Source organism: Bos grunniens, chromosome X (genome assembly GCF_055505025.1).
Source record: "Bos grunniens cultivar Pamir isolate PY7600 chromosome X, Bosgru_T2T1.0, whole genome shotgun sequence".
Taxonomy (NCBI): domain Eukaryota; kingdom Metazoa; phylum Chordata; class Mammalia; order Artiodactyla; family Bovidae; genus Bos; species Bos grunniens.
Window position 1 is genome coordinate 10,196,115 of NC_141194.1, and position 27,121 is coordinate 10,223,235.

Below are 27,121 nucleotides of genomic sequence, written 5' to 3' on the forward strand. Positions count from 1 at the left end.
TATTTGAAAGACATTCATGGCTGTATCTAACTGAAAGGGTTAAAATTTTAGCCTTGTTATAAAAATACTATGACACTTGTCATTAAAGTTCTTTCTCTTTTTGCTCAAGCGAGCCCTGACTTTAAGTATGCAAGAGTGGAAACAGGCAACAGAAATTGGGGAAGCACTGGGGTCTGTCACTCCCATCCTCGCCCAAATAAAGAAATGTTAAGACGTTCTACTTCTCCACGCTAGGACCACAGCCTTAGGTGGACTAGAGCAATTGATTTACGGATTTATTTAGGTTCTCATCAGCTTTAGGAAAGTATGTATGTTGTTAAGTTTCCACCCAACCTCTTTGATGTCTACGTCCATCAAATGGCAGCGCTGGGGCTCAAACCTTGGGTTTCTGTCCCCAGCTGTATACCTGTTCACTGAGCACTCTGGATCCTGCAGAAGTCTGGCCTGCCTTTTCATTTCAGAAACTTAATCATCAGTGTTTAATTCTCTAGATGAAAGTATGACACAAAGCTTGGACTGCCAAGTAAGATACAGGACACCAATTAAAGTTGAACTTCAGACAAACAACAAACCCTCTTTTAATACCACATGTTGCAGTTTGCTACATTTACCAACCTTTTGTGGCTCAGCTGGTAAAGAATCTGCCTGCAATGTGGGAGACCTGGGATTGATCCCTGGGTTGGGAAGATCCCCTGGAGAAGGGAAAGGCTACCCACTCCAGTATTCTGGCCTGGAGAATTCCATGGACTGTATAGTCCATGGGTCACGAAGAGTTGGACACAACTGAACAACTTTCACTTTACCCTAAACCTTTACCCACCAAGGGCATTTCCGTCTTCTTTTATTTTCATCTGAAAGGAAAAAGTAGATTTTTTTCTTTCAGATGTAAAAGGGGCTTCCCAGATGATGCAGTGGTAAAGAATCCACCTGCCAATGTAGGAGACGCAAGAGAAGTGGGTTCAGTCCTTGGGTAGGGAAGATCCCTTGGAGGAGGAAATGGCAGCCCACTCCAGTATTCTTGCCTGGGAAATCCCATGGACAGAGGAGCCTGGTGGGCTACAGTCCATAGGGTCACAAAGAGTCAGACACGACTGAGAATCCAAAAGGAAAAAACAAATGTGTTGAGACTTAGAAAACCAAGTAAGAGGTGTCCCAGCCAACGAGAGGCCTGTTCTTGCAAGATAAATAGAAGCACTCTATCCTCTTTATCCACAAAGAATCAGACACGAGTGGAGTGACTTAGCATGCACAGCACATCCTCGTCATCCAATCGTTTCTCTTGAGCCAACTAACCTGCGGCAGCCTGGGCCCACGATGTCACCCAAATGCGGGTAGCTCATGGGGGCCACACTAACTCTTCTCAAAATTGACGTAAGAGATTGAATTATGCGGGTTTTCATGATCACTTTCATTTTATCATCATGAAAATGATTTGTAAATACCAATTATGGATGAGATGCGGGGGACAACACATTCTTGACTCAAGGGGTCTGCAATATCATTGGTGACCTAGCAGACAGAATCAAAGATGAATAACAATACAAGAACACAGAATTGTATCATAATCTCTCAAGATGTTAGACTATAAAACATGAATGCATGCCCTTACTGATCACATGGCCTCATCCCTCACTTTATAGATTAGTAAGCAGATGTATTTTTTGTAGCTAAATTTTTTGACGTTTTCTTTCAGACTCTGGTGTTGTTGCTGTTGAGTTTTTGTTTGTTCTTGTTGTTGTGCTTAGAATGGCTTTACCATATCAAGATTATAAAAACATTTATCCATGGTTTCTTCTAGTATTTTTAATATTCAGTGTCTTGTTCAGTCGCTTAGTCATGTCCGGCCTTTGCGACCCCATGTACTGCAGCACACCAGGCTTCCCTGTCCATCACCACCTCTTGGAGTTTGCTCAAACTTGTGTCCATTAAGTCAGTGATGCCATCCAACCGTCTCGTCCTCTGTCATCCCCTTCTCCTGCCCTCAATCTTTCCCAGCATTAGGGTCTTAACATTTAAATTTTTGAGCCATATGCAATTAATTTTGATGTAAGATACAAGGTAAGACTACAGCTTAATTTTTTTTCCAAACTTTAAGCCAGTTGCCCAATGTTATCTTAATATTTCCTTTTGCCATTGATGTGACTTTAATACTCCAGATGTGCATTTAAACATTTTTTTATTTGTCTATTTGCCACATGGGGTCTTAGCTGCAGCATGTGGGATATTTTGTTCTGGTGCGTGGGCTTAGATATCCCACGGTGTGTGAGATCTTAGCTCCTTGATCAGGGATTGAGCCCATGGCCCTGGCATTGGACGCTGGATTCTTTACCTCTGGACCACCAGGTTGTCCCCCCATATATGCTTTTACTAAAATTTGCTGTCTCATCCCTTTCACTGATGTGCCGGCACTATGCCATTGAAGCGTTTAGAGATCAAGAAAAAAAAATCCTCCCCTTGTTACTTTTTCTCTCTGGCTGTTCTCTCTGGGGATCTTAACCCAGTCAGATCCAGTGGCTCATTTTTATAAGAGCTATCTGGTCATGTACCCTTTACTATCCAGAGGAGATAACATTTATGGATAGCATAACCCTAATCTTTGTGATAAACCAAAAATGCCTTGCTGTGACCTCTAGCCCTAATAACGATCTATTTCTCTTTATCTTTTTACATCTTCTCTGTGTCTTCCAGGTTCCTGACAAGAAAAACATGTGGCACACTCAGAATAAGAAACTGATGAATTGGGAAAAGTCGCTATTCTTGATAGTGTGCACAGAATATAGGGAAATCAGAAACAAGGTTCAGCATTTCAAGGGTTGAGTCTTTACAACCCCAGGCCTAAAATGGCGAGGTGAGGAAACAGTAGACTTCACAAAGAGTGGCCCTGGAGCATCACCTGATGAGAGCCTCATTGGAGGGTTGTAGCCAACCCACAGCCTCAGAGAGGAAGGGAGCCCAGGGGTGCTCTGACCTCTCTCTGCATTGGCCGAACTCAACCAGAAGTGTGCCAGCTAGTGATGAAGTTCATACAACTCAGCCTGCCCAGACACATAGCTGGGTAGGAAGGCATGGAGAGCAGATTCGGAGGGGCAAATAAATGGATAGGAAGCAGCCTGCGAGGTAAGGCGTCATTGACCCCTGCCCATCTACCACCTTCTTCGTTCCCAAGCGTTTCATGACAATTTTCTTCCCAAATATTTCATATTTTTTGTTGCTCTTTTACATGGAAGTTCTATTATGCATCTGGATTAGTTACTGTCTATATGTGAGAAGGAAATGTTTATTTGGAGAAGGAAATGGCAACCCACTCCAGTATTCCTGCCTGGGAAATCCCATGGACAGAGGAGCCTGGCAGGCTACAGTCCATGGGGTCTCAAAGAGTCAGACACATCTTAGCAACCAAACAACAAAATATGTGAGAAAGCTATTAATTTTTATGTATTATTTGCATGGCAAAGTGGTATGATAAGAAGGCATTTAATTTTTGCTTGTGTGAATATCATTTACATGGTATGTGACCTGAGGAGAGTCCAGTATCTTTTCTGCATTAATTCCATTATTTGTAAAAAAAAAAAAAAAAAATTTAAGGCTAAGAAGATATTTCTTCGTTCTTTTTAGTAGTCAATGAAATAATGCATATTATGCAGTTAGAACAGTCCAGTTCAAAATAAACTCCCAGTAAAGATCATTTATTATTGTATCTAGTAGTTTTTCAGCTGACCTAGGGCACTGCTTGCTTTTCAATCCAGTAGATATCACTGATGGTTAGCAACTGGTTTTCCTGTGGCACTCTTGGCAATTTTCAAATTCTCTCTGGATCGACTAGGTGGACTTTTAAACATAACCACCGATATTTTGACTCTACCCCCTAAAAGGCCCAGTAATCACTTCAGAAGGGAATGAGTCTCCCAGAAACCCCACTTTGAGAAACGGTTTTACCTGACCCTGGACTGCGAGTATAGCTGCCCTCGTTTCACCCAAGTGAGAGAACCAAGTCTGCCCCTGCTTAGAAACCAGAGTCCCTTTCAGCTGAGCCTAAGAGAGAACAAGGGAAATGTAGACACGTCTCAAAGATACCTGTAGAATGACGGTTCTCAGTCAGGGGCAGGGGCTGTGTTACAATGTCTAGAGACATCTGTGATTGTCGAGGGGCAGTGTGGCTGGCATCTCGTGGGCTGAAGTCAGGGTTGCTGCTCAGCCTCTTACAATGCCACAAAGATGTAGCTCACCAGAAATGGCAGGAGTGCGCCAGTTGAGAAACTTCTAGAAAAAAACATCAGCCAGCCAAGTTGCTTGAATTTAGACATGAGGTTTCCCTGACTGTGGTGGTAGAAATAAAAGGAACCTGCTGCTTCTGCAAACCTCATGTCTGAGATGGCATAAATAGTCACACTCCTCCCCCTACCCCCTAACCAGTCTTTGCACTTAGAAAGTTCACGACTGGCAGCCTGGAGTCTCCATGACTTAGGTAGGTTTTCCACAGCTCATCTCTTCACCTCAGAAGACTCCAGACCTGGACTCACTCCATGCAGCAAAGAAAGGTATTTTAAACACTGGGAAAAACTCAGATCATTTAAGTACCTAGATCTGTGAGCCATTCTCAGAGAGAAGGGGAGAGAGGGGAAGGGACCCAAATCATATGCAAAAAATTTTTTTTTAGAATCTGAAGAAGAGTTTTGGTAGTCTCAAATGTCACTTCTTTGAAGATAAAGTCAGACTTTTACAATAATGCTGGAAATGGTTTTATGGAGCGTGTCTCTCGTCTGTATATTTGGGCTTGATACTTGGACTTGAGGAAGTAAATACTATTAATAAGTGTTTTCAACAGCGTATATTAAAGCAGCCTTTCCAGCACAATTTGAAGCATCAATCCTTTGCTGTCTTTGCAAGGTAAAGTTTGGTGTTTTCTCTTTATCTTAGTTGATGCTACTGGGTCCATCTCAGGCTGATCTTGACACCTCTCATGTTCTGCTCTCTTCAACCAGACCTCTCTGTTTCATTTTGGAAGAAGACTGAAAATGGTAAGGACAGCTAAGAGATCCCTAAAAAGTGTTATTTGTCCTTTTTTGTGGAAGAACTGAAACTGGCTAGCAAGAGAGATGTTTAAGTTATCTGTACTTCAGTTATTTACTGAGGAAAACTTTCATGATCTTTCATAACCAAGATTAATCATGGGGGTATTGTGTAATTTCAATTAATTAAGATTAATCAATACTTGCTGTGTTCTCATTCCTATGGACTTCCCTGGTGGCTCAGATGGTAGTAATTTCAATTAATTAAGATTAATTAAGATTAATCAATACTTGCTGTGTTCTCCTTCCTATAAGAATTAATGCATCCTGCCCTGAGGAGGAGCAAATGTTTGAATTGGGGAAATAGCTTCTATGGGTCTAACTTTTTTCACCCCACGTTTTTGGTTTTGAAAGTTAGTTGTACACTCGTATCCAACTCTTTGTGGTCCCATGGACTGTAGCCTGCCGGGCTCCTCCATCCTTGGAATTCTTCAGGCAAGAGTACTAGAGTGGGTTGCCATTTCCTTTTCCAGGGGATCTTCCTGACCCAGGGATTGAACCCAGGTCTCCTGCATTGCAGGCAGATTCTTTACCAACTGAGCCACTAGGGAAGCCCTCGTTTCGGGCTTTATTACCATACAAGTTACTGAGGTTCCTTTGTGTTTTTCTAGCATTTGGTGGTGTCTAAACGAGTATGCAGGGGAGGGAGCGGGCAGGATGCATAGGACTAGAAATACAGGGAGCCTGGGCTCCCATGCAGTCCAAGAAAACCAGAACCGGACAGTAGATAAAGCTGTAAAAACAGATATTGTTCAGGAACTGTTGCAATCGGGGAAATGAGACTGTAGTATAGGACTGGGATCAGTTCCAAATAGTGCAGAGGCATGTGGGATTTATAGTCCAGGAGCAGAGTGGAGGTCAGCGGGTGGAAAATTACTAAGAGGAAACATCAGGGGTGGCAGGGCGTGGGGTGGTTCTGACTCGACCCACCTGACAGGGTTCTTGCTGAAAGCAGGCCAGGAAGATGGACTGTTCCCTGGGGGGTCGTAGAGATGGGGTATTTGATCAGATAGCAAGGATAATGAAACTGTGGTGAGGGGCTCTTCCTAAACCAACCTGACAGGATCCTTGTGAAAAATGGCCACATGAACACAAAAGCCCAAATATCAAGGCTGAGTCAGAGGAGCTTGACTAAAGTTTAGTCACAGAGAGACTCTGTCATGTTCACTATCCCAGTTACTAGTGAGGGATCCTTAGGTTTATCACTTAAGCCCCCTGAAAGTCAGCTTTTTTTTTATACTATAAAATGAACATTACTATGGCTCTCTAGTTGCCTTGCTGGGCCATTGTGGAGGCTCAAATAACAGAATGTATATTTAGATCCTTTGCATGTGGTATGAGTTATTAGGCATGCCACAAAATTCATCAGAAAAAGACACCAGTGACTTCTTGCTGAAATTATTTTGTCACCCCAACTAGACACAATGGAGTACTTGTACCAGGAACCCACTCTGACTTCTAGATTGGAAGGTGGGCTCCCAGGCTCATTTCATGTCTAAGGTCTAATGAAGACTTAACCACAGGACACTGTGTGAAGAGACAGAGAAGCAACAGTGTAGAGTTTCATTTCCTAGAAACTCAGATGTCTGTTTATAGGCAAACTGAGGCCCACATCTGCCTGTGCCCCTTGAGGGATGGCGTGATAGGATTGATGGTAGTAAAGAGAGCTCACATTTATTGACTGCTTACTATAGTGAGCATCGTGCTTAGGGCTGGACGTCTCTGTTTCGATTTCACCCTCTAAGCAGCCTTGTAAGTCATAGATGAGGGAGCCGGGGCTTCAAGAGTCTAAGAACTTCTGGTTTTGGCTGGGCAGCTCGACCCTGGAAGCCGTGGTGGAGACCCCTCTGTTCTACCTAGACCGAGCCCAGCACACACTCCTACTCAGGGCTTCAATGTGGGCTTCAAGTGCGATAATGTAGTCCTTAAGAAAAAAATTGGGATATCTTTTATAAGAAAAAATATGAAAACAGTTTTTAAAAAAACCAGAAAATGTCAAAAAGCATAGGGAAATTATTCGATCTTATTAATAGTTATAGTTCAGACCCTTTGATATGGAAACTCCACTTCTAGAAACTCTTCTTAAAGAAATGATCAGGGATGTCACAAGCAATTTATGAAGGTAGTCTGTGCAGCATAGCAAAGAGAACATCTCATGTCCAGTGTTGGGAAAGGGTTCATTAATTGTGGTCCTCCAGAGACATTACTTTGCCAACAAAGGTCCGTCTAGTCAAGGCTATGGTTTTTCCAGTAGTCATGTATGGATTTGAGAGTTGGACTGTGAAGAAAGCTGAGCACTGAAGAATTGATGCTTTTGAACTGTGGTGTTGGAGAAGACTCTTGAGAGTCCCTTGGACTGCAAGGAGATCCAACCAGTCCATTCTAAAGGAGATCAGTCCTGGGTATTCTTTGGAAGGAATGATGCTAAAGCTGAAACTCCAGTACTTTGGCTACCTCATGCGAGGATTTGACTCATTGGAAAAGACTCTGATGCTGGGAAGGATTTGGGGCAGGAGGAAAAGGGGACTACAGAGGATGAGATGTCTGGATGGCATCACCGACTAAATGGACATGAGTTTGAGTGAACTCCGGGAGTTGGTGATGGACAGGGAGGCCTGGCGTGCTGTAATTCATAGGGTCGCAAAGAGTCGGACACGACTGAGCGACTGAACTGACTGACTGACTGACATTAAGTAGCATGTTATATAACCATCAGATCATCTGTTTATTTATTTGTTTAATTTTGGTTTTTTGGCTGTGCTGGTTGACATACAGGATCTTAGTGCCCCAACCAGGAATTGAACCTGTGACCCTGAATTGAGAGCCTGGAGTCTTAACCACTGGACTGCCAGGGAAGTCTCATATTTTTTAAAAGAATACTGAATGACTTAAGAAAGTACTCATGATAAAATGGTAAACGGAAAAAGCAATCTAGTAGTGAAGTATTGTTTATTCCTGATGTTTTTAATGCACATACTAGATGCTTGCTAAATGGTGGTTCATCTGGAATGACAGTTTGCATGAATAGTTTTTCTCAATAGTTTCTCAATAGTTTTCTCAATAGTTTCACAAAAGAGCCCTGTATTCAAACCATTTTATAGTTGAGAAATCAGAGGCTCATGAGGGAAAGTGATTCACTAATGTCCAAGACAGCTTAGATGACAGAATAAGAACTTAAAATCAAAACTTTACTAGATGAAGCACCTGGCAGTATTGAAGTGCTTCTCACTATTTGAAATAGATACAGGAAGAGGGAGATGAGTGTTAGAGGCAACATGCCAAGATATAACAGTAGTTAAGCGATTTTACAAATAAAAACATTATTCTGCTCTTAGATATAGCACACTCCTTCCTGGCCAAACAAAGCAGTCCATTAACTAAACTAATCAAAACTGATTATTTAAAAATAGGGAAAATCATACTAAAATTAAAAGCAATCATTACAGATCAACCAACCAACCAGCGTCTTTGCACCCCAAGAATAGATCATTTTTATATCTCAGAAGTCCCTCAAAGTTTAGGTTGCAATGCAAATAATGGGTGTGGGTCATAGCCAGCCTGCCACCTGTTTTTGTAGAGCCCACAAGCTAAGAGGTTTTTTTAATCTCTTTAAATGATTGAAAAAGTCAAAGGAAGTATACTGCTTTGTGACCCTTAAGAGTTATATTAAATTCAAATTTTTGTGCCCACAATTAGCTTTAGTATTTGCATATTTGTTTATATATTGTCTATAACTGCTTTTGCACTGCAGTGGCAAATTTGAGTAGCTGTGATACAGACTGTATGGCCTGCAAAACAAAATATTTACTGACTGGCTCTTTACTGAAAAAGTTTGCCAAGTTGACAGTTTTCCTTTATGGAAAAAAGAGGGTAGGGTATGAGGTCAAGTCAGATGTAATTTCTTCTGGTCTTTGGTGCCTGTTATGATGCAAAGTAGCTGTTGAATTTCTAATTTATATAAGACTCCTTTATATCGTTTGACTCTTTTATTTTGAAAACTAGGTCTGTTGGGCTAAAATGGGAGAAAGGAAATGATAAAAAGTCTATTTTTTAGTAAATGGGTTATGTCCTTGTACTTAATCTTTTGGTTGTTATATAATGAAACTTTGATGTCTATGGTAATTACACTTTTCAGAGGTTAGCCTATAATTAGAAATATTTCAAAAATTTGCAAAAAGGGGATATTTGGTCATTGTAAGTCTAGTAGGGAAATTCCCAGTGGAGTCTGGCCTATAAAACAATATCACATCTGTTAAGTTCCATTATTCGCAGACCTTGGTTAGCCCCTAGGGTGATATATACAACGCTTATTTAGTTATCAAACAATTCAGTGTCACGGCAACATGACAAAAGTTTACTGAATTCGAATTCAAGGATTTCCCACAATTGCGCCCCACTCCTTGTCTCTTCCTGGTCCCTGTCTCATGATTCTCCAGCCTGCCATCACCTCTGCTTCAACCCAGCCCGTCCACGTGGGGGATCCCCACTGCGCCGTGGTCTGCTTGGCTTTAGTAGCTTGGCTTCAGTGACTCCCTCCACCGGAAATGCATATTCCAACACTTCCTTTTCAACTCAAGCAATGTGGCCTTTTTTTTTTTTTTTTTTTTCCTGCTCTCTCATCTTGAAAATAAATGGGAGGAGTATCTGAGGGCACTGACCTGTGGTCCCTTGAAGGCTGGCATGTCACAGCCCACAGAGGATGCCCAGTATGCTGGCCTTTCAGACAGTCTGTTGGGTAGATGAGCGAAGGAGGGAGCAGATCTTCTCTTAACTGAGTGTAACCGTGAGTGTCCCCTGGCCTCACTCGTTCTCACCTTGAGGTCAATTTCCTTCTGTGAAGAATTTTTCTGTAGGCCTTTCATCCAACCAGATCAGGGGCTATGGAAAATTACATAATAAAGACTGCGAGGGGAATGCAGATGAAATACCGAATGGTGAAGGGTTTTTCCCTACCACCAGGTAATCACACCTGACTTCCTCTGCCTAGAGGACTCTCTCCACCTTCCCCTCTCCCTCGCCCCACCAGCCCCTCCTGCCGGCTGCTCACCGTCTCCCCAAGAGCATCACAGCAATTGGAAGAGATTACCCACCTGCTCCTCCCCACTTATGTGCCCACCTAGAGCTTCTACACCTGCCCGTCCTGCTTGACTTATGGTCTGGTTACCCACCACGGCGGAGCAGATCACCCCCAAACCCACTGGCTCGAAACAACCACTGTCCTCGAGTGTTAGGAGTGGCGGGCCCACAGGTTGACTGGGCTCAGCAAGGTGACTCTGGCGCTGGTGTGTGTTCCCCCTCGCCTTGCAGTCAATGTCAGGGGCTGGGCTCCGCCCACACAGGTCTGGTGCCCAGATGGGCAAGCTCCGCAGCTGCAGGCTGCCCCTGTCTCTGGGTGGTCTCCCCAACATGTCAGCTGTGCTGTCCCCGGGCTTCTTCCAAGGCTGGTGGCTCAGGACTCCAGTTCAGGTGGAGAGAGAGACAGGGAAAGATGGAGCACCGGGTGCCGTGAAAGTCTCCCACCTTGTCTGTCCCTGCCTGGGAAGTTGTGCAGTCCTACTTTGCTGCTGTCCTCCAGACAGTCCCAAAAGCCTGCCCAGCTTCTAAGGAGGTGGGAGATAATTGCATAGTTTGCAGACTCTTATACTAAGGATGGAATTGTTAGGCTCCTTGCTAAAGCCAAATCTCTCCACTAGTGCACTGGGTCACCTGCCTGCTTCCTTCCCTGGGCTCCACGCACCAGCATTCTCCCATCTCTCCTGCATTGTCATTGGTACTATTATTAATGATGGGGTTTTTGGAAAAAAGTTTTTTTCCCTCTCACCATCATTACAATGTACCGTTATTCCTCCCATCCTCAAATAAATCCTCTTGACCCTCTTGGCCCTGGGAACTACCGCCAGCATCTTTGTTCCCCTTTGCAGGAAGCTTCTCAGAAATGCTGGCTGCCTCCAACCCCTCTTCTCATTTTCTTCCAAGAACTTGAAAGTCCTATTTGATTTGGCTTCACCTTCCAAATCTATCCAAGTATCTGGCTAGTTCTCACCACCTCTACCCCAGCCAGCTGGGGCTTTTGCTTGAATTACCATCATAGCCTCTTGACTGGTCTCCACGCTTCCAACCTCACCCCTCGTTGTCTCTTTCAAGGCAGTAACCAGCATGATCTTTGTAACATGGAAGTCAGACCATGGCACTCTTTGACTTAAAAATTTGCAATGGATCGATCTTCCATTCCTTGTTGGGATGGCTGACAAGGCCCTGTAGGAATCCTCAATGTGGGACTACAGCTCCTCCCTCTTTGAATTCATCTCCTTTTACTCTCTATTCCTCCTTTGTTGCCATTTTTGTGGTGATTCCAGCATGTTTGCATCTGGGGGCCTTGGCATATATTTCTTTATTAGGAAGCTAAAGCTCAGTCTGCCTTTAAATTTATAAATCCATGAACTATGCTAGCATAGCATTACTGGATATGAATGCACACCTAAGAACTATATGATCTGAAAAGTCTCTTTTTTTCTCTCGAGTTGGTCCCACTCAAATCATAAATACCTTTTCATAATATTTGGACATTTTTATTATGAAAACTCCAAGTACCACAATATCAAAACATTAGATGACCAAAAATCCTTTAACTGAAAAGGAAATTAACCAAAATGCATGTATATAGCATACCAAGTGCATTTGTTGGAACAATATGAAATAACTGGAAGATGATTGGTTAAAATGGAGTTTGAATCTTGGTTTGAAACTGCCTTTCTGATCCCTGTTTTCTCATCAGCAAAATGGGAATATTTATGTCTTTTAAACTTCATTGTCAGGGCTCAGTGATGTAATATAAACAAAGTATCTTCTTTGGCATCTAAGAACATAATAAATACCTGGTAATTGACCATTATAAAAAAAAAAAAAAACACAAATGACTGTCTGATGACTAGTCAGTGTGAATTCTACATTTTCCATTTTAACAAAAAGGTGATTTACTGAGAGAACAGAACACCTGTGAGTACAAAATCAAACAGTCCCATTTTTACCATAATTAGCTTGCTAATTGAGCATCCAAATTTACCCAGTATATTTGCATGTGTAATCAGCTATGATTCATGACTAAAGCCAGGCCTATTATGGTGAATTATGTTATTTTACAAATCAAATTCCTGAAAGATGTATGTCTTTGGCAATTATTGCAAAAAAAAAATAATGTGGGTTATTTGTATGAAATGAAAAAAACAGACCTCATATCATGCTGAATGAACACTTACATTTAAAAATGGCCTTTAGTTGAAGCGAAGGTCCTAGCTTAATTCTGAAGCCATGTAGTTCCCCATGGTTTGAAAGGGGAAGTTTCCATACTTTGGGAAATTTGGGAATAAAGGACTATTTCACATTTTACAATCATCTTCTCAAACATACCTTTTCTGTTTGGAAGCCTGAAAGGTATTATTTCTCATTAACACATTTAAAAGGCTTTGTTCATTGACTCAGTTTTCTTCCTCTCCTGCTTGATCAGAACCCATCTGTGAGTTCCAGGCAGCTGGCGCAGAGAGCCACGAGAAGGCTTGTCCGGCATCCAGCTTGCCTGGGCTGGGACTCAGCGACTGAATACAAGTCAGGGACAGTCCCATCCTGGCTGTGCTTGTTCCCAGGAGAGACAAATGAGTTCTGTGCTCCCACTCAGGTTTCAGGTTCCAGGGGGAAGAACTTCTGAGAAAACAGATTGCATAGGAGTCCTTCTGTAGGTCTGCTCCCCAGGGCCTCCCTTGGATACCATCCCCTTTTCTTCTGTGGCTCTTTTCCGATTTCAGACTTTGCTGGTGGCTCAGATGGTAAAGTGTCTGCCTACAATGCGGGAGACCCGGGTTCAATCCCTGGGTCAGAAAGATCTCCTGGACAAGGAAATGGCAACCCACTCCAGTATTCTTGCCTGGAAAATCCCATGGACAGAGGATCCTGGTAGACTACAGTCCATGGGGTCACAAAGTGAAAGTGAAGTGAAGTCGCTCAGTCTTGTCTGACTCTTTGTGACCCCGTGGACTATAGCCCACCAGGCTCCTCCTTCCATGGGATTCTCCAGGCGAGAATACTGGAGTGGGTTGACATTTTCTTCTCCAGGGGATCTTCCTGACCCAGGGATTGAACTTAGGTCTCCTGCATTGCAGGCAGACGCTTTAACCTCTGAGCCACTAGGCAAGCCCTAGAGGACAGAGGATCCTGGTAGACTGCAGTCCATGGGATCACAAAGAGTCAGACACAACTAAGCGACTTCACCTTCTTCCTTCCTTCCTTCCTTCCTTCCTTCCTTCCTTCCTTCCTTCCTTCCTTGAGAAGCCCCCAGCCCTCCTGGTCCCTCCTCACTGCCTTATCAAAAATCTGATCTTTGGAAAGACTTTACTGTTTGTGATCATTGAATGTGAGCCTCCACGGGATTTTAAGAACTTTCAAAGCCTTGGTTTACTTGCCCGATATTTGTCTTGTGCTCACTAGGTGGCAGGCATCATCAGAAATGGTCAAGACAGATAAGGCCACAGCCCCTAGAGTGTTTTACCTCCTAGAGGGAGACATGGGTGAATTGATACCTAGACTTCTGGGAAGGTAAGCCAGGAGAATTGCTGAGGGCCAGCACTGCATGCCAGATCTCCTGGCAGGCAAGTTCTATAGTTTCTGCATCTCAGTGTCCTCATTGTCAGTGAACCTATTTCTTGGGGTGAGGATGAAATAATTGGCTAAAAGCGATTGGTTGAAATTAGCGGCCCATGAGGCAACTTAGAGGTTTACAGGTGATATGATTTCTTCTCATATTTGGCAGACTTGAACTGGATTTGCTTTGAGGTAATTCCATGTGCAAATGGAAGTTTTTGCCCAGACCGGGGCCCTGAAAACTACGACCCATGGACCAAATCTGTCCTGTTACCTGTTTTTGTGAGCTGAGAATTATTTTTTACCACCTTGATTCATAATGTTCTAAGTGGTTATTTAAGTACCCACATTAATAGCTTCAATTATGCTGGGAAAGATTGAGGGCAGAAGGAGAAGGGGACGACAGAGGATGAGATGGTTGGATGGCATCACCAATTCAATAAACTTGAGTTTGGGTAAGCTCTGGGAGTTGGTGATGGATAGGGAGGCCTGGCGTGCTGCAGTTCATGGGGTCGCAAAGAGTCAGACACAACTGAGCAACTGAACTGAACTGAGTCTAAAATATTGACTGTCCGGCCCTTTAGAGAAGAAGTTTGCCAACCTCTAGTCTAGACCAGCTCTGTCTACTAGAACTTTGCACAGTGATGGAAAATGTTCCGTATCTGTGTGCTTGAATACAGTAACCACGAACCTGAGGTGACTTTGAGCGCTTGAAATATGGTTAGTGTGACTGAGAGACTGAATTTGAAAGTTGCACTTCATTTTAATTCATTTAAATAGAAACAGCTACACGTGACCAGTGGCTATCACATTGGCCAGAGAAGCTTTACACCACTTAAGTCTGAAGATTCTGTATTCCCTCAGTGTTCTTGTCTCTCAATTTAATCAACTTCCCAGAGGCTGTCTGAGTCAAGAAGAAGGCAGCACTCCTAATCAGATTTTGGGGGCCCTGGGCTGGCTTTCACTGTCTTCTAGAAAATGCTTAATGGAAAGTGCTAGAAAAATGTGTGTGAACATACACTTACTTCCTCTTAAAGCTGTATCCATGACATCTGCTATTGTTTGGGGTAAGGCAGTTGGCTTTTTCAAACCCAGAAGGCCCCAAATTAAGGAAGTCTTAATCATCTTTAGAATTCAGGCTGCAGGCAGTGAAAACCTCACTTAGCGAAGCTATGTTTCCTTCCATCCATCTTATAGAACTAAAACTAAAGTTAGCTTTCCAGGGCACCCAAAGCTGGTGCTCTGGGACAACCCAGAGGGATAGGATGGGGAGGACGGTGGGAGGAGGGTTCAAGTTGAAGGGGGACACATGTACACCTGTGGCAGATTCATGTTGATGTATGGCAAACCCCATCACAATATTGTAAAGTAATTATCCTCCAATTAAAAAAAAATAAAGTTAGCTTCCCCTCCCCGCTAGGCTAACTTCAGCCCTAGGGCATTTCTTTCATAAAATTGCCTGGAACAGTTAGGAGTTAATCATCACATGTCATCATTAGGAATATTGTCAAGCAATTTCCCCTTAGAGTAAAACTGAAGTTGGCCTTCTGGGAATGTCATGTAAGTATGGTGTATTGCGTATTTCAAAGTTGCTAAGACAGTAGATCTTAAAAGTTCTCATCAGAAGAAAAAAAAACTTGGAACTATGTGTGGTAACTAAACTTACTGTGGTGATCATTTTGCAATATCTCAAATCATTATGTTGTACACCTAACCTACTCCAAGGAGGATTTCTTTTAACTATTTTGCTGTATTTCACTGTTCACTCATTTATGCATTTATTCTTTCATTCATGTATTTTGCAAACATAATCAGCATTAAGTGCGAGACATTGTTTTACATGAGGGCACACAAAACCCTGCTCTCTCGAAGCTAACATTTGCATGCAAAATATATATAAAACAAATAAGCACATAAACCAGAAGCATATAAATGATCCACAGGATTATTTCTGATTGTGCTAAAGACTATGAAAGAAATAAAGCACAGTAGTCTAATACAGAGTACATATACCTCTCTCTGCCACAGTTGACTTATCTGTAAAATGGGGATAATAATAGAGGTCTACAATTCCAGAATCCCTAAACTGAAAGCTTTGTCCTAACTCAGCTGATGGTAAGCACAACTTAATCTGAACTCATTTGGAGATGAATCTTAGACCAGAACCAGATGATCTAGTGTTTGTTGTTTTTGTTCTTGTTTTTTAAATCCCACTTAGAGTGGACAATCCTGTGCTTTATTGCACAAATTTTTATGTGTTTGATTATGAGATGCTGCCCCAGATTCCAGTTGGAGTGTTACATAATATGAGGTACATACATCACATTGCCTTCTAAAATCTGAAAAATTCTGAGTTCCAAAACACATCTAGTTGCAAAGGTTGTGGATAAGGGACCAAAGACCTGTAATGCTGCCCTCATGTGGTTAATATGAAGATGAAATGAGTGAGTTAATGTATGTAAAGCACTGCAAACTTTGCCCAACATATGCTAAATGCTATCTAAGTTAATTACTGCTCCTGTCTTTATCACTGTTATTACATGGGAGGGTGTTTAGACAAGTTGCTCAGAGACAGCCTCTCTGGGGATGTGTCATTTAAGCAGACACCCAGGGGATGAGAATGACCTGGCTGTGGGAAGAGGAGGAGAAAGATCATTTCAGGAAGCGGGAACAGCAAGTGCCAAGACTGACTCAAATGCAGAACAGAAAACAGGCCGGATATCTGCCATGTGGTCAAAGAAGGGGAAAAGTGGTTCAAGGTCAGTGTGGTAGGCTAGAGTCAAAACATGCATGATATAAACAATGGCAAAGACTTTGGACTTCATTCAAAACATAATGAGTGATCACTGTAGTTGATCTGATTCATGTTTATAAAGACTGCTCTGATGCTCTTGATGGATGAATTGTAGAGGAGGATGGGAGTCAAGGAGACCAGGTTTGAGTCCAGTGTGATGATAGTCCAGGTGAAACCTCCTGGCAAAGTGGAGTAGGGGGTGGGAGTAGACAAGGAGAAAAGTGGACAGGTGCAAGAAAACAGGTAGAAATGGGAGGAAAAGACTTAATAAAATGATAATAAATTAACAAGCTTTAGGCGTGCAAAGATGTGTGAAGAAGCTCTTTGAACTCCTTCTTTAACCATCTTGCAGTAGAGAAAATGCTGAGGGAAAATTTTGCTTATTTATCCCCTATTAAAGGAATTAAGGGAAGTAGGCAGTAGATTTATTAGATATGAGCATGACTGGTTGATTCAGTCAGGTGAGGGGATGAAAGCATTAACTGAGCTGGAAAGCTGTTGTAGAGACCCAGGCTAGATCACCCCATGGATGAACACAGGCGAAATGAAAACCAGTGTTCTGGAGGAAAATATTGATAGAAATTCTGAAACTTGAGAGCGAGTCTATGGTAAACCACCCCCTATGCAAGGCAAGCTCGAGTTAATAGGGTGGTTAGTAAAACTCTTCATTATGTCCCATATTCCCTCTTAAGGTCTTTTTTTGCCCAGAGTCCAGGTGTTTCTGATACTAAACATAGATGCCCAAGAATTACCCGTAAGAGTAGGTTCCCACATGTCCCAGTTGGTCTGAGAGAGTCTTTGTGCCTGTAGTCTTGGCATAAATTATTAAAGCCCCTCCCCTTTCATTCCCATGAGTATCCTGTTTGATCAATTGGGGATCACCCAGGTGGTACCCTACTATATTATCCCCTTTCCTAATCTGTGTAATGTAAACCCAATGTGTAGGGAAAATGTTCATCCCCAAGTCATCTTGGAGATGATTTCCAAAAATAGTCCAAGAGGAAAATGGGCTTATAGATAGCAGTGCCAAAATATCAGGAGTTGGGTGACCATAAACAGATCAGTTAATATCGCTGAACTGTGTCTCAGTCTGCAAAGTGTTTCCCTACTTAGCATACTAAGAAGCTCAGATGTGGTAAAGGACTCTTGTAATGTGTACCAGGTGGGCTTAACAAGCAAATGTTAATTGCACTAAAGGTTTTCTTACGAGATGTAGTTGCATTTCAGACTTTGGCAGCATGTTGACGGCTCTTCCATTGTAACATTATAAGTAACAGGGAATAGGAAAATGCTGCTTCCCCTATCTGAAAAGCGATATAACAAAAGCCAAGATGCTGAAAGCGAAATATGTACGTTTTTATGAACCTCAGTAATTGACAACTACAGTCATGGGGTGGGGGCAGGGATGCTATTTAGACAGTTGAGAACGATAAACCTGAGCTGTTGATTTTTCAAATGGAGCAAGAGAGAGGCAGCAAACGGGAGTTTTAAATTCTGGATCTTGGTGTATTTTAAATGGGTGATTTATTCTTATACTTTCAGGTGTTTCCAATGTGGACATTGAAGAGACAGTTTCCTATCCTTTTTAACATGATCCTAATTTCTGGACTCCTTGGGGCTAGATGGTTTCCTAAAACTCTGCCCTGTGATGTCACTCTGGATGCCCCAAATACCCATGTGATTGTGGACTGCACAGACAAGCATTTGACAGAAATTCCTGGAGGTATTCCTGCCAATGCCACCAACCTTACCCTCACCATTAACCACATAGCAGGCATCTCTCCAGCCTCCTTTCACCGGCTGGACCATCTGGTGGAGATCGATTTCAGATGCAACTGCGTACCTGTTCGACTGGGGCCAAAAGACAACGTGTGCACCAAAAGGCTACAGATTAAACCCAACAGCTTTAGCAAACTCACGTATTTAAAATCTCTTTACCTGGATGGAAACCAGCTTCTAGAAATACCTCAGGATCTTCCTCCCAGCTTACAGCTGCTGAGCCTGGAGGCCAACAACATCTTTTTGATCATGAAGGAGAATCTAACAGAACTGGCCAACCTAGAAATACTCTACCTGGGCCAAAACTGTTACTATCGTAACCCTTGTAATGTTTCATTTACTATCGAAAAAGATGCTTTCCTAAATATGAGAAATTTAAAATTGCTCTCCCTAAAAGATAACAATATCTCAGCTGTCCCCACTGTTTTGCCATCTAGTTTGACAGAACTCTATCTTTACAATAACATCATTACAAAAATCCAAGAAGATGATTTTAATAACCTCAGTCAACTACAAGTTCTTGATCTGAGTGGAAATTGCCCTCGTTGTTATAATGTTCCATTTCCTTGCACACCCTGTGAAAATAATTCTCCCCTACAGATTGATCCAAATGCTTTTGATGCATTGACAGAATTGCAAGTCTTACGTCTACACAGTAACTCTCTACAGCACGTGCCCCAAAGATGGTTTAAAAACATTAACAAACTTAAAGAACTAGATCTTTCCCAAAACTTCTTGGCCAAAGAAATTGGGGATGCCAAATTTTTACATCTTCTTCATAACCTTGTCAACTTGGATCTGTCTTTCAATTATGATCTTCAGGTCTACCATGCAGTTATAAATCTATCAGATGCATTTTCTTCACTGAAAAAATTGAAAGTTTTGCGAATCAAAGGCTATGTCTTTAAAGAGCTGAATAGTTTAAACCTCTTCCCATTACATAATCTTCCCAATCTTGAAGTTCTTGATCTTGGCACTAACTTTATAAAAATTGCTAACCTCAGCATTTTTAACCAATTTAAAACATTGAAATTCATAGATCTTTCAGTGAATAAAATATCACCTTCGGGAGATTCACCTGAAGGTGGTTTCTGCTCTAACAGGAGAACTTCTGTAGAAGGCCATGGGCCCCAGGTCCTTGAAACACTGCATTATTTCAGATATGATGAGTATGCAAGGAGCTGCCGGTCCAAGAGCAAAGAGCCTCCTTCTTTCTTACCTCTTAATGAAGATTGTTATATGTATGGACAGACCTTGGACCTTAGTAGAAATAATATATTTTTTATCAAGCCTTCTGATTTCCAGCATCTTTCTTTCCTCAAATGCCTAAACTTATCAGGAAATAGCATTAGCCAGACGCTTAATGGAAGTGAATTTCAGCCTTTAGTGGAGTTGAAATATTTGGACTTCTCTAACAATCGGCTTGATTTACTCTACTCAACTGCATTTGAGGAGCTGCACAACCTGGAAGTCCTAGATATAAGCAGTAACAGCCATTATTTTCAATCAGAAGGAATTACTCACATGCTAAATTTTACCAAGAACCTCAAGGTTCTGAGGAAACTGATGATGAACTATAATGACATTGCTACCTCCACCAGCAGGACCATGGAGAGTGAATCTCTTCAAATCCTGGAGTTCAGAGGCAACCATTTGGATATTTTATGGAGAGATGGTGATAACAGATACTTAAAATTCTTTAAGAATCTGCTAAACTTAGAAGAGCTAGACATTTCTGAAAATTCTCTGAGTTTCTTACCTTTGGGAGTTTTTGATAGTATGCCTCCAAATCTAAAGACTCTCTCCTTAGCCAAAAATGGGCTCAAGTCTTTCAGTTGGGAAAGACTACAGAGTCTGAAGAATCTAGAAACTTTGGACCTCAGCTTCAACCAGCTGAAGACTGTCCCTGAGAGATTATCCAACTGTTCCCGCAGCCTCAAGAAACTCATACTTAAGAATAATCAAATCAGGTGCCTGACAAAGTATTTTCTCCAAGGTGCTTTCCAGTTGCGACATCTGGACCTCAGCTCAAATAAAATTCAGGTTATCCAAAAGACGAGTTTTCCAGAAAACGTCCTCAACAATCTGAACATTTTGTTTCTGCATCACAATCGATTTCTGTGCAACTGTGATGCTGTGTGGTTTGTCTGGTGGGTTAACCATACCGAGGTGACTATTCCTTACTTGGCCACAGATGTGACTTGCATGGGACCAGGAGCACACAAGGGCCAGAGTGTAGTCTCTCTGGATCTATATACCTGTGAGTTAGATCTGACTAACTTCATCCTGTTCTCACTTTCCATATCAGCAGTTCTCTCTCTGATGATGATCACAATAGCAAACCATCTCTATTTCTGGGATGTGTGGTATAGTTATCATTTCTGTAAAGCCAAAATAAAAGGGTATCGACGTCTGATATCACCCAATTCTTGCTATGATGCTTTCATTGTATATGACACTAAAGACCCAGCAGTGACAGAGTGGGTTTTGGACGAGCTGGTGGCCAAATTGGAAGACCCGAGAGAGAAGTGTTTTAATTTATGTCTTGAGGAAAGGGACTGGTTACCAGGGCAGCCTGTTCTGGAAAATCTTTCCCAGAGCATACAGCTTAGCAAAAAGACAGTGTTTGTGATGACAGACAAGTACGCAAAGACTGAAAATTTTAAGATAGCATTTTACTTATCCCATCAGAGGCTCATGGATGAAAAAGTGGATGTAATCATCTTGATATTCCTTGAGAAGCCCCTTCAGAAGTCCAAGTTTCTCCAACTCCGGAAGAGGCTCTGTGGCAGTTCTGTCCTTGAGTGGCCAACAAACCCACAGGCTCACCCGTACTTCTGGCAGTGTCTGAAAAATGCCCTGGCCACAGACAATCACGTGACCTACAGTCAGGTGTTCAAAGAGACAGCCTAGCCCTTCTTTGCCGAATGTGACTGCTACCAAGGAGAAGCTTGGCTGCCTTGATAGGCTCACCCATGTGTTGCCAGAAGAGCGTTTTAAGATTCTTCAAGCCCTGGGATTGCCCATATTGGAGAGGAGTCACCAATACATGACAAAGGAAGTGGAAAAATGGGATTTATATAAGCATCAAGTCATCTTTCTCAGCTCTCTCTGTCTCCATTTGCACTTGAGTCTTTGTCTTCTGCCCTTGCATAAAATACTGTTGGGAGAAGGGTGGCAAGTAGAGGATGTGGGACTTTGATTCTCCTGTAATTGTGATTATTTCACATACACACAGTCACCAAGAACTGCACTTCTACCCTTAAGAGGCACTGGTATGTATAGAAATAGGGTTAAAAAAAAGTCTGCTTATATGGCATTAAAATGTACCAGTTAATTAGTGGTAAAAATAAAGACACAGTTAACTCTTCAGCCAATTGACTCAACCATCTAGTGCCCCGTTCTGTGCAGACCATGTGCTGGCCCCCAGCAGGTGGTTGCAGCTCAAGTGCTCCTTGCTCTTTCTCTCCTGGGCCTGTTATTGGGCTCTTTGGGGAAACAGAAACATCTTTGTCATCGATGGATATAGTCTACTTACAAGTGGGAGAAGAATAAAGCACTCTGTATGCAAAGTCATGCTCTTTACTTTTGATGATAATTTACCTGCTTGAATATGGCTCTGGACTAAATATTTCTCTCCCCCCAGGTTCATACGTTGAAATCCTAATATCCCAATGTGATGGTGTTGGGAGGTGGGGTTTTTAGGAAGTGGTTAGGTCATGAGACTGGAGCCCTCGTGATGGGATTACTGCCTTAGAGGAAGCAGTCAGGGGACTAACTTGCTGTGTTCCCACTGTGTGAGGGTATGGAGAGAGGCTGCCAGTCTATAACCCACAAGAGGACCCTCAGCAGAACCAGATCACGTTGGCATTCTGATTTCCTCCAGACTGGCTTCCATGCTTCAGACTTGTGAGAAATAAATGTTTGTTCTTTAAGCCATGCAGTTTGTGATGTTTTGTTACAGCAGCCGATCTAAGACAGATTTTTTTATCTGCATGGCAAAGTACTGTTTCCAAAGAAAAGTTGCCTCATCCAATGATCTTTCAAACTGCTTTATTAACTAATACTGCATACTTGTAATTATCTGAAAACTTGATCCATCAATGTCAGACAGCTTTGATGATAAACTCTAAAGGAGAACCCCAAGAGCATATATTTATTTAGAGTTAGCAAGCAGGGATGACAGTCACATGGATTCCTTTAAATTTGGAGGCTGGGGGAGGAACAGAGGTTTACCACCATTAACACTGAGAAAGCTTGAGTCTTGAACTTTGGCTTCAGTACTCAAAAAAAAAAAAAAAAAACACCAGAAAGAACCAAGATGTTCTGAAGACACATACTTTCTAAGTGTGTATAAATTTGCATGAGTCCAAAGTCTGAAATGTGACCTGTTTGTTTTTATTTCATGAAAAAAGTTATCTACAGAGGTGTCTGTGCCCTTTAGAAGATAGCTTCAAATCCCAGACTTCAAATTATCTGGGAGATAACTGTGTTTTCTTCATATATGGAAAAGACAAAGGTTTTACTCTGAGGATGGCTATATGTATTATTTCCAAAGGACATGTAATCAGTAAGGGTCACGAACTCCCAAATTAATCTCTGGAATCCACAGAGCCAACGATCTGAGCCTCAGTAAGCTAGATTGTACTTCATAGGTGCCTATGTGAAAACAAAGATAACGTCATAAAAATTGGCTGTTGGCATCATAAATTTCTTCTATTAAAACACATAACTATACAAGGTTTAAGTTATTTTGGTGATTTATAAACCATGAAGCACTTGAAGACAAACATCTTCTGAAATGAATCAAGAGGAAGGGAAACTGACAACAACACAACTCAGAAACCACAGCATATTTCAACACGAGGTTGTGCACAGTGGTTTGTTGTAGGAAATGACCCAAAGCACAGTAACAGATGGTTTTCATTTTAATTCCTTTGTATCTTGATAAGTCACTCTTTTAATCTCCTGAGGGTCCTCTGTGGAGTCCTGTACCATTAGAGCCATTCATAGATGGCTTGGATCGAAAGCCAACAACTCAGGCCACCAGGAAAACATGACTGCTAGGTCCCCTGCCAAGCTCTGAGTGGGGAAGAGACTCCGGATTGTCCATGAATCCCATGCTACCATGAAGGGGTTCCCAACCTCTTCCAGCCCTGAACCTGTCCTTCTTCCTCAGATAGAGACTGTACCTTAGCACGACTTGGACATTCGTAGGATCCAAGCCAAGAGAGGCATTGGGCAGGTAAGCGTTATGGCTGTGAAAAAGGCGAAACACAGAGCTGCAGTTCATAGAGCAGAGAAAGTCTGAGTCTGACTGCAACCCCATGGCTAAGTCAGGGTCTCTTAAGGTCTCTTGGCCCATCCTCACGTCTGCTCCCAGCTCTGTCCAAACAGTCTTAGGTCCAGCTGATCTCTTACATGTAGTCAGGGAGTACAGACTACATGAGAGGGGCCGCAGTGATGTAACAGTCTGGGCGTCTTGTCTTGTTCCCGAGGAAGCTGATGAGGACAGCAAGGATGCACACACCTCTTTTTCAGGAGGCTGTCCCTGCCCCCCCCCCCCCGCCCCCGCTATAAAACACGCTTTTTGTTGGCCTCTCGTGGTCCTCACCAAGGGGATCCAGCTTGTATCTCCTGTAAGGTATTGATGACCCCATTTTACAATGGGGGGTGGGGACAAGGTTTGATTTGTCCTCCACCTCTTCTGCACACACTCTAGTGGACAGAGAACCCTGGCCACGGGGCAGATTGACCAGCTGGGTGGTGGGATGCCGGACCTCAGGAGCAGTTGGTAGTGGGAGACGAGGCCCCTCTGCTGGAAGTCTGAACCCTTGAGCCTGACAAGCTTTGGGAATTCCTTGTCTCTCTGGAAATACAAATATCAGTGTGGGAGGAAAATGACCAAAGAACGTGATTAAAGGTGACTCCAAAGGAGATGTTCTCTGGAGAACACGAGGCCTGAAAATGAATCCATGTCACTGAGTTAATGTAACGGAGGCAAACATGAGATGCACCAGCCAACCAACATAGTGAGCGGGGAGGGCCACAAAGAGCAAAAAAGCCCCAAACTCAAGAGGAGCTTGTGTGGCAGAAGGGCCATCCACGCTGGTGACAGGGAGATAACAGCAGGGCACTTGCACCCTGTTTGAGGGTTTTATATCTCTTCTTTTGTCTCCTCCTACCTCTCAGTTCCCTTTTCGGCTTTAGGGCCCCCGGCAAGCTTCGTGTCCTGCACAAGAATGAAGAGAAGGAGCCACTGTTGCAGGTGGATTCTTTTGTGGGGAAGCACTGGTTTGGTGTGTCATCCTGGTTTAACACTGGTCTCTTTCCCACACACACAGAGTCAATCCCCACCTGCTTCACTGAGCCTGAGCTTCTGAATTGGCATGGTGAAACTTTCCCTGGCTGACATGGGCCAGACTCTCCATCACATTCAAATTCATATTCTTTCAACTTATCTCGATTTTCAAGCATGTGGGCTAAGAAACTGGATGAGATCTGGTCCTCTGCCTTCAAGATTACCCTGCTCTTGGGTTGTAAGTATTGACAGTTTCTAATGTGTTTGCCATGACATTTCAGTGGTTGTATTTCTTTGTATAAGCATCCCATCTCCCTCTTGGTGATTTATATTAACAGTTTTGAAAAAGCTCAAACTAATTGAGGAGGTTTGAGTCCCAGTGTCTCACAAGCACCCTCCAGAAACAGTCTGTTAGTTCTAGAGGGTAAGAGGAAGTCCCTGTGGCATTGTGGCAATTTTCAGACATCCCTAGAGCCCACCAGTGGTCACGGTGAGATGGGCAGATGCTTCTGACACAAGAAAACGGTTCTCAGGATCCTGGCTGGTGGCGCCCCTGAAGCAAAGGCCAGAGACAGACAACTAGGACACCATCTTTGTCTTGTATGATACACATGACTGCTTCACCCATCACTGGCCAAGGAGATGCAGCGGGTCAGACATCCCAGAGGCTTTTGCAATAGTGAATTGCATGAGCCATAGAACTTGGTAGGAACATCTCCATGAACCCATATCTGAGGCCCTTTGTCCACGGGGACTGTGCTGCTAAGAAAACTGGCAGGGAGTGGGACGGGGGTGGACTCTTTTGGCAGTTAGAACCATCCTGCTGTCCTGAAGTCACCTTGAAACAGTGGGTAATATCCTGGGCCAGGTCCAAGTGGTGGTCCACCAAGCAGGACCTTGTAATCAGGTGGTATGCACTAAGTGGGCTTCCCTGGTGGTTCAGTGGCTCAGTCTCATAAAGAGTCCACCTCCCAAGCAGCAGACATGGGTTCAATCCCTGATCCTGGAAGATTCCCTGGAGGAGGAAATGGCAACCCACTGGAGTATACTTGCCCAGGAAATCCTATGGATAGAGGAGCCTGGTGGGCTACAGTCCCTGGGGTCGCAAAAGAGTCAGACATGACTTAGCAACTAAACAACAAGAAATGCATTAAATAACAATCTTTTATAGTGCTCATCTCTCTCCCTTGGGTCCTCATTTCCCACCATTTAGTTACCCTTCGATGAAAGTGGAATGGGAAGAATGAACTGTAAAATAATCACCAATTTGCTCTTCCTCTTGAGGGCAGGCCCCCAAGGGAATGACAGGTGAGGAGATAGCAAGAAGGATCTTGGGAAGAAGGGCATAAGATGAAGTCACTGGTACCTGGACAGCGTTATCTAGTGGGGTCTGAAGAGGGAAGTGGAGGGGAAGGAGTCACATTTATAAAGCAGCAAATGCCAAGCTCAGCACCTCATTTATTCCATTAAATCTTCACAGCAGCTCCCTGAAGGTGGTATTAGGGGCTCCATCTTAAAGAGGATGGATTAACTCAGAGATGAAGGTGCGATCAGATGTGTTAAGTCAACTGCCAAGGTCCATGAGGCTGGAAATGGCCCTACCCCAAACTGACCCAGCTGTCCACTCAGACCAGTTGGTTCTCCCAATTTTACAGGGGTGACTTCACTTTCACTTTTCACTTTCATGCATTGGTGAAGGTAATGGCTACCCACTCCAGTGTTCTTGCCTGGAGAATCCCAGGGACGGGGGAGCCTGGTGGGCTGCCATCTATGGGGTCGCACAGAGTCAGACACAACTGAAGCGGTTTAGCAGCAGCAGCTGCAGCAGACTCACCCAAGGAGCTTAGATATCATGTGGATTCCAGTCCTTCATGCCAGAGATCCTGATCTCTGGTACTCAGGACATTTTGGAAACTCCCTAAGTGCTTCTGAAGCAGCTGGTTTGCAGAGCCCGTGCAGGAAGCACCACATCTTCCTTTGGGATACCAGGGAGACTCAACATGGGGATCTTTCAGCAAGGAAAGCCCGAGCCCCCAGATATGCTCAATTTCTCTTTCTCCTGCATCCAGACCTCGGTGCTCTTAACCCACTGCCCTTCAACTCAAATTGCTTCCCTCTCGGTGCTTGTTTTGAGTAGGGACATAGTCTAACCATATAGAATTGGCAGTTCTGTTCAGGGCTAAAATGTGAAGACAGTTTGGGCAGGCACAAACCGAACAGATTTGAGTAGTGACAGAGACAGGTGGCGAAGTGATTCGAAGTCCTGAGGATCCTGACCAGTAGAGTTGCTGCTTGTGGTCACGGTTTCAAGGATGTCTTGACTGTCAGTTTCCTAGTGTCTGACTGAATTAGATGCTGACTGTGGTTGTACATATGCGGTGCAGAGCGCCACCTAGTGGAACTTCATGTGTGTTGCTGGTCTGCTTCTGAGACCCTTGCTGCTAAGTCACTTCAGTCGTGTCCGACGCTGTGCGACCCCATAGACGGCAGCCCACCAGGCTCCCCCGTCCCTGGGATTCTCCAGGCAAGAACACACTGGAGTGGGTT

At 43.3% G+C, this 27,121-nt stretch overlaps 1 protein-coding gene across 5 annotated transcripts; it reads left to right on the forward strand.

The window, feature by feature from the left end:
- Positions 1-2,075: 2,075 nt before the first annotated feature.
- TLR7 (toll like receptor 7) lies at positions 2,076-22,208 on the forward strand. 5 transcript variants are annotated; one of them, XM_086386917.1, is made up of 3 exons: positions 2,076-3,117; positions 4,918-5,018; positions 18,037-22,208. In XM_086386917.1, exons 2-3 carry the CDS (start codon positions 5,016-5,018, stop codon positions 21,184-21,186), a joined length of 3,153 nt encoding a protein of 1,050 aa, XP_086243043.1. In that variant the 5' UTR covers positions 2,076-3,117; positions 4,918-5,015; the 3' UTR covers positions 21,187-22,208. The 5 variants fall into 5 exon arrangements, with proteins under 5 accessions (XP_086243043.1, XP_086243046.1, XP_086243042.1 ...); XM_086386920.1 differs by lacking the exon at positions 2,076-3,117 and adding an exon at positions 3,284-4,538; XM_086386916.1 differs by lacking the exons at positions 2,076-3,117; positions 4,918-5,018 and adding an exon at positions 4,399-4,538.
- Positions 22,209-27,121: the final 4,913 nt, after the last annotated feature.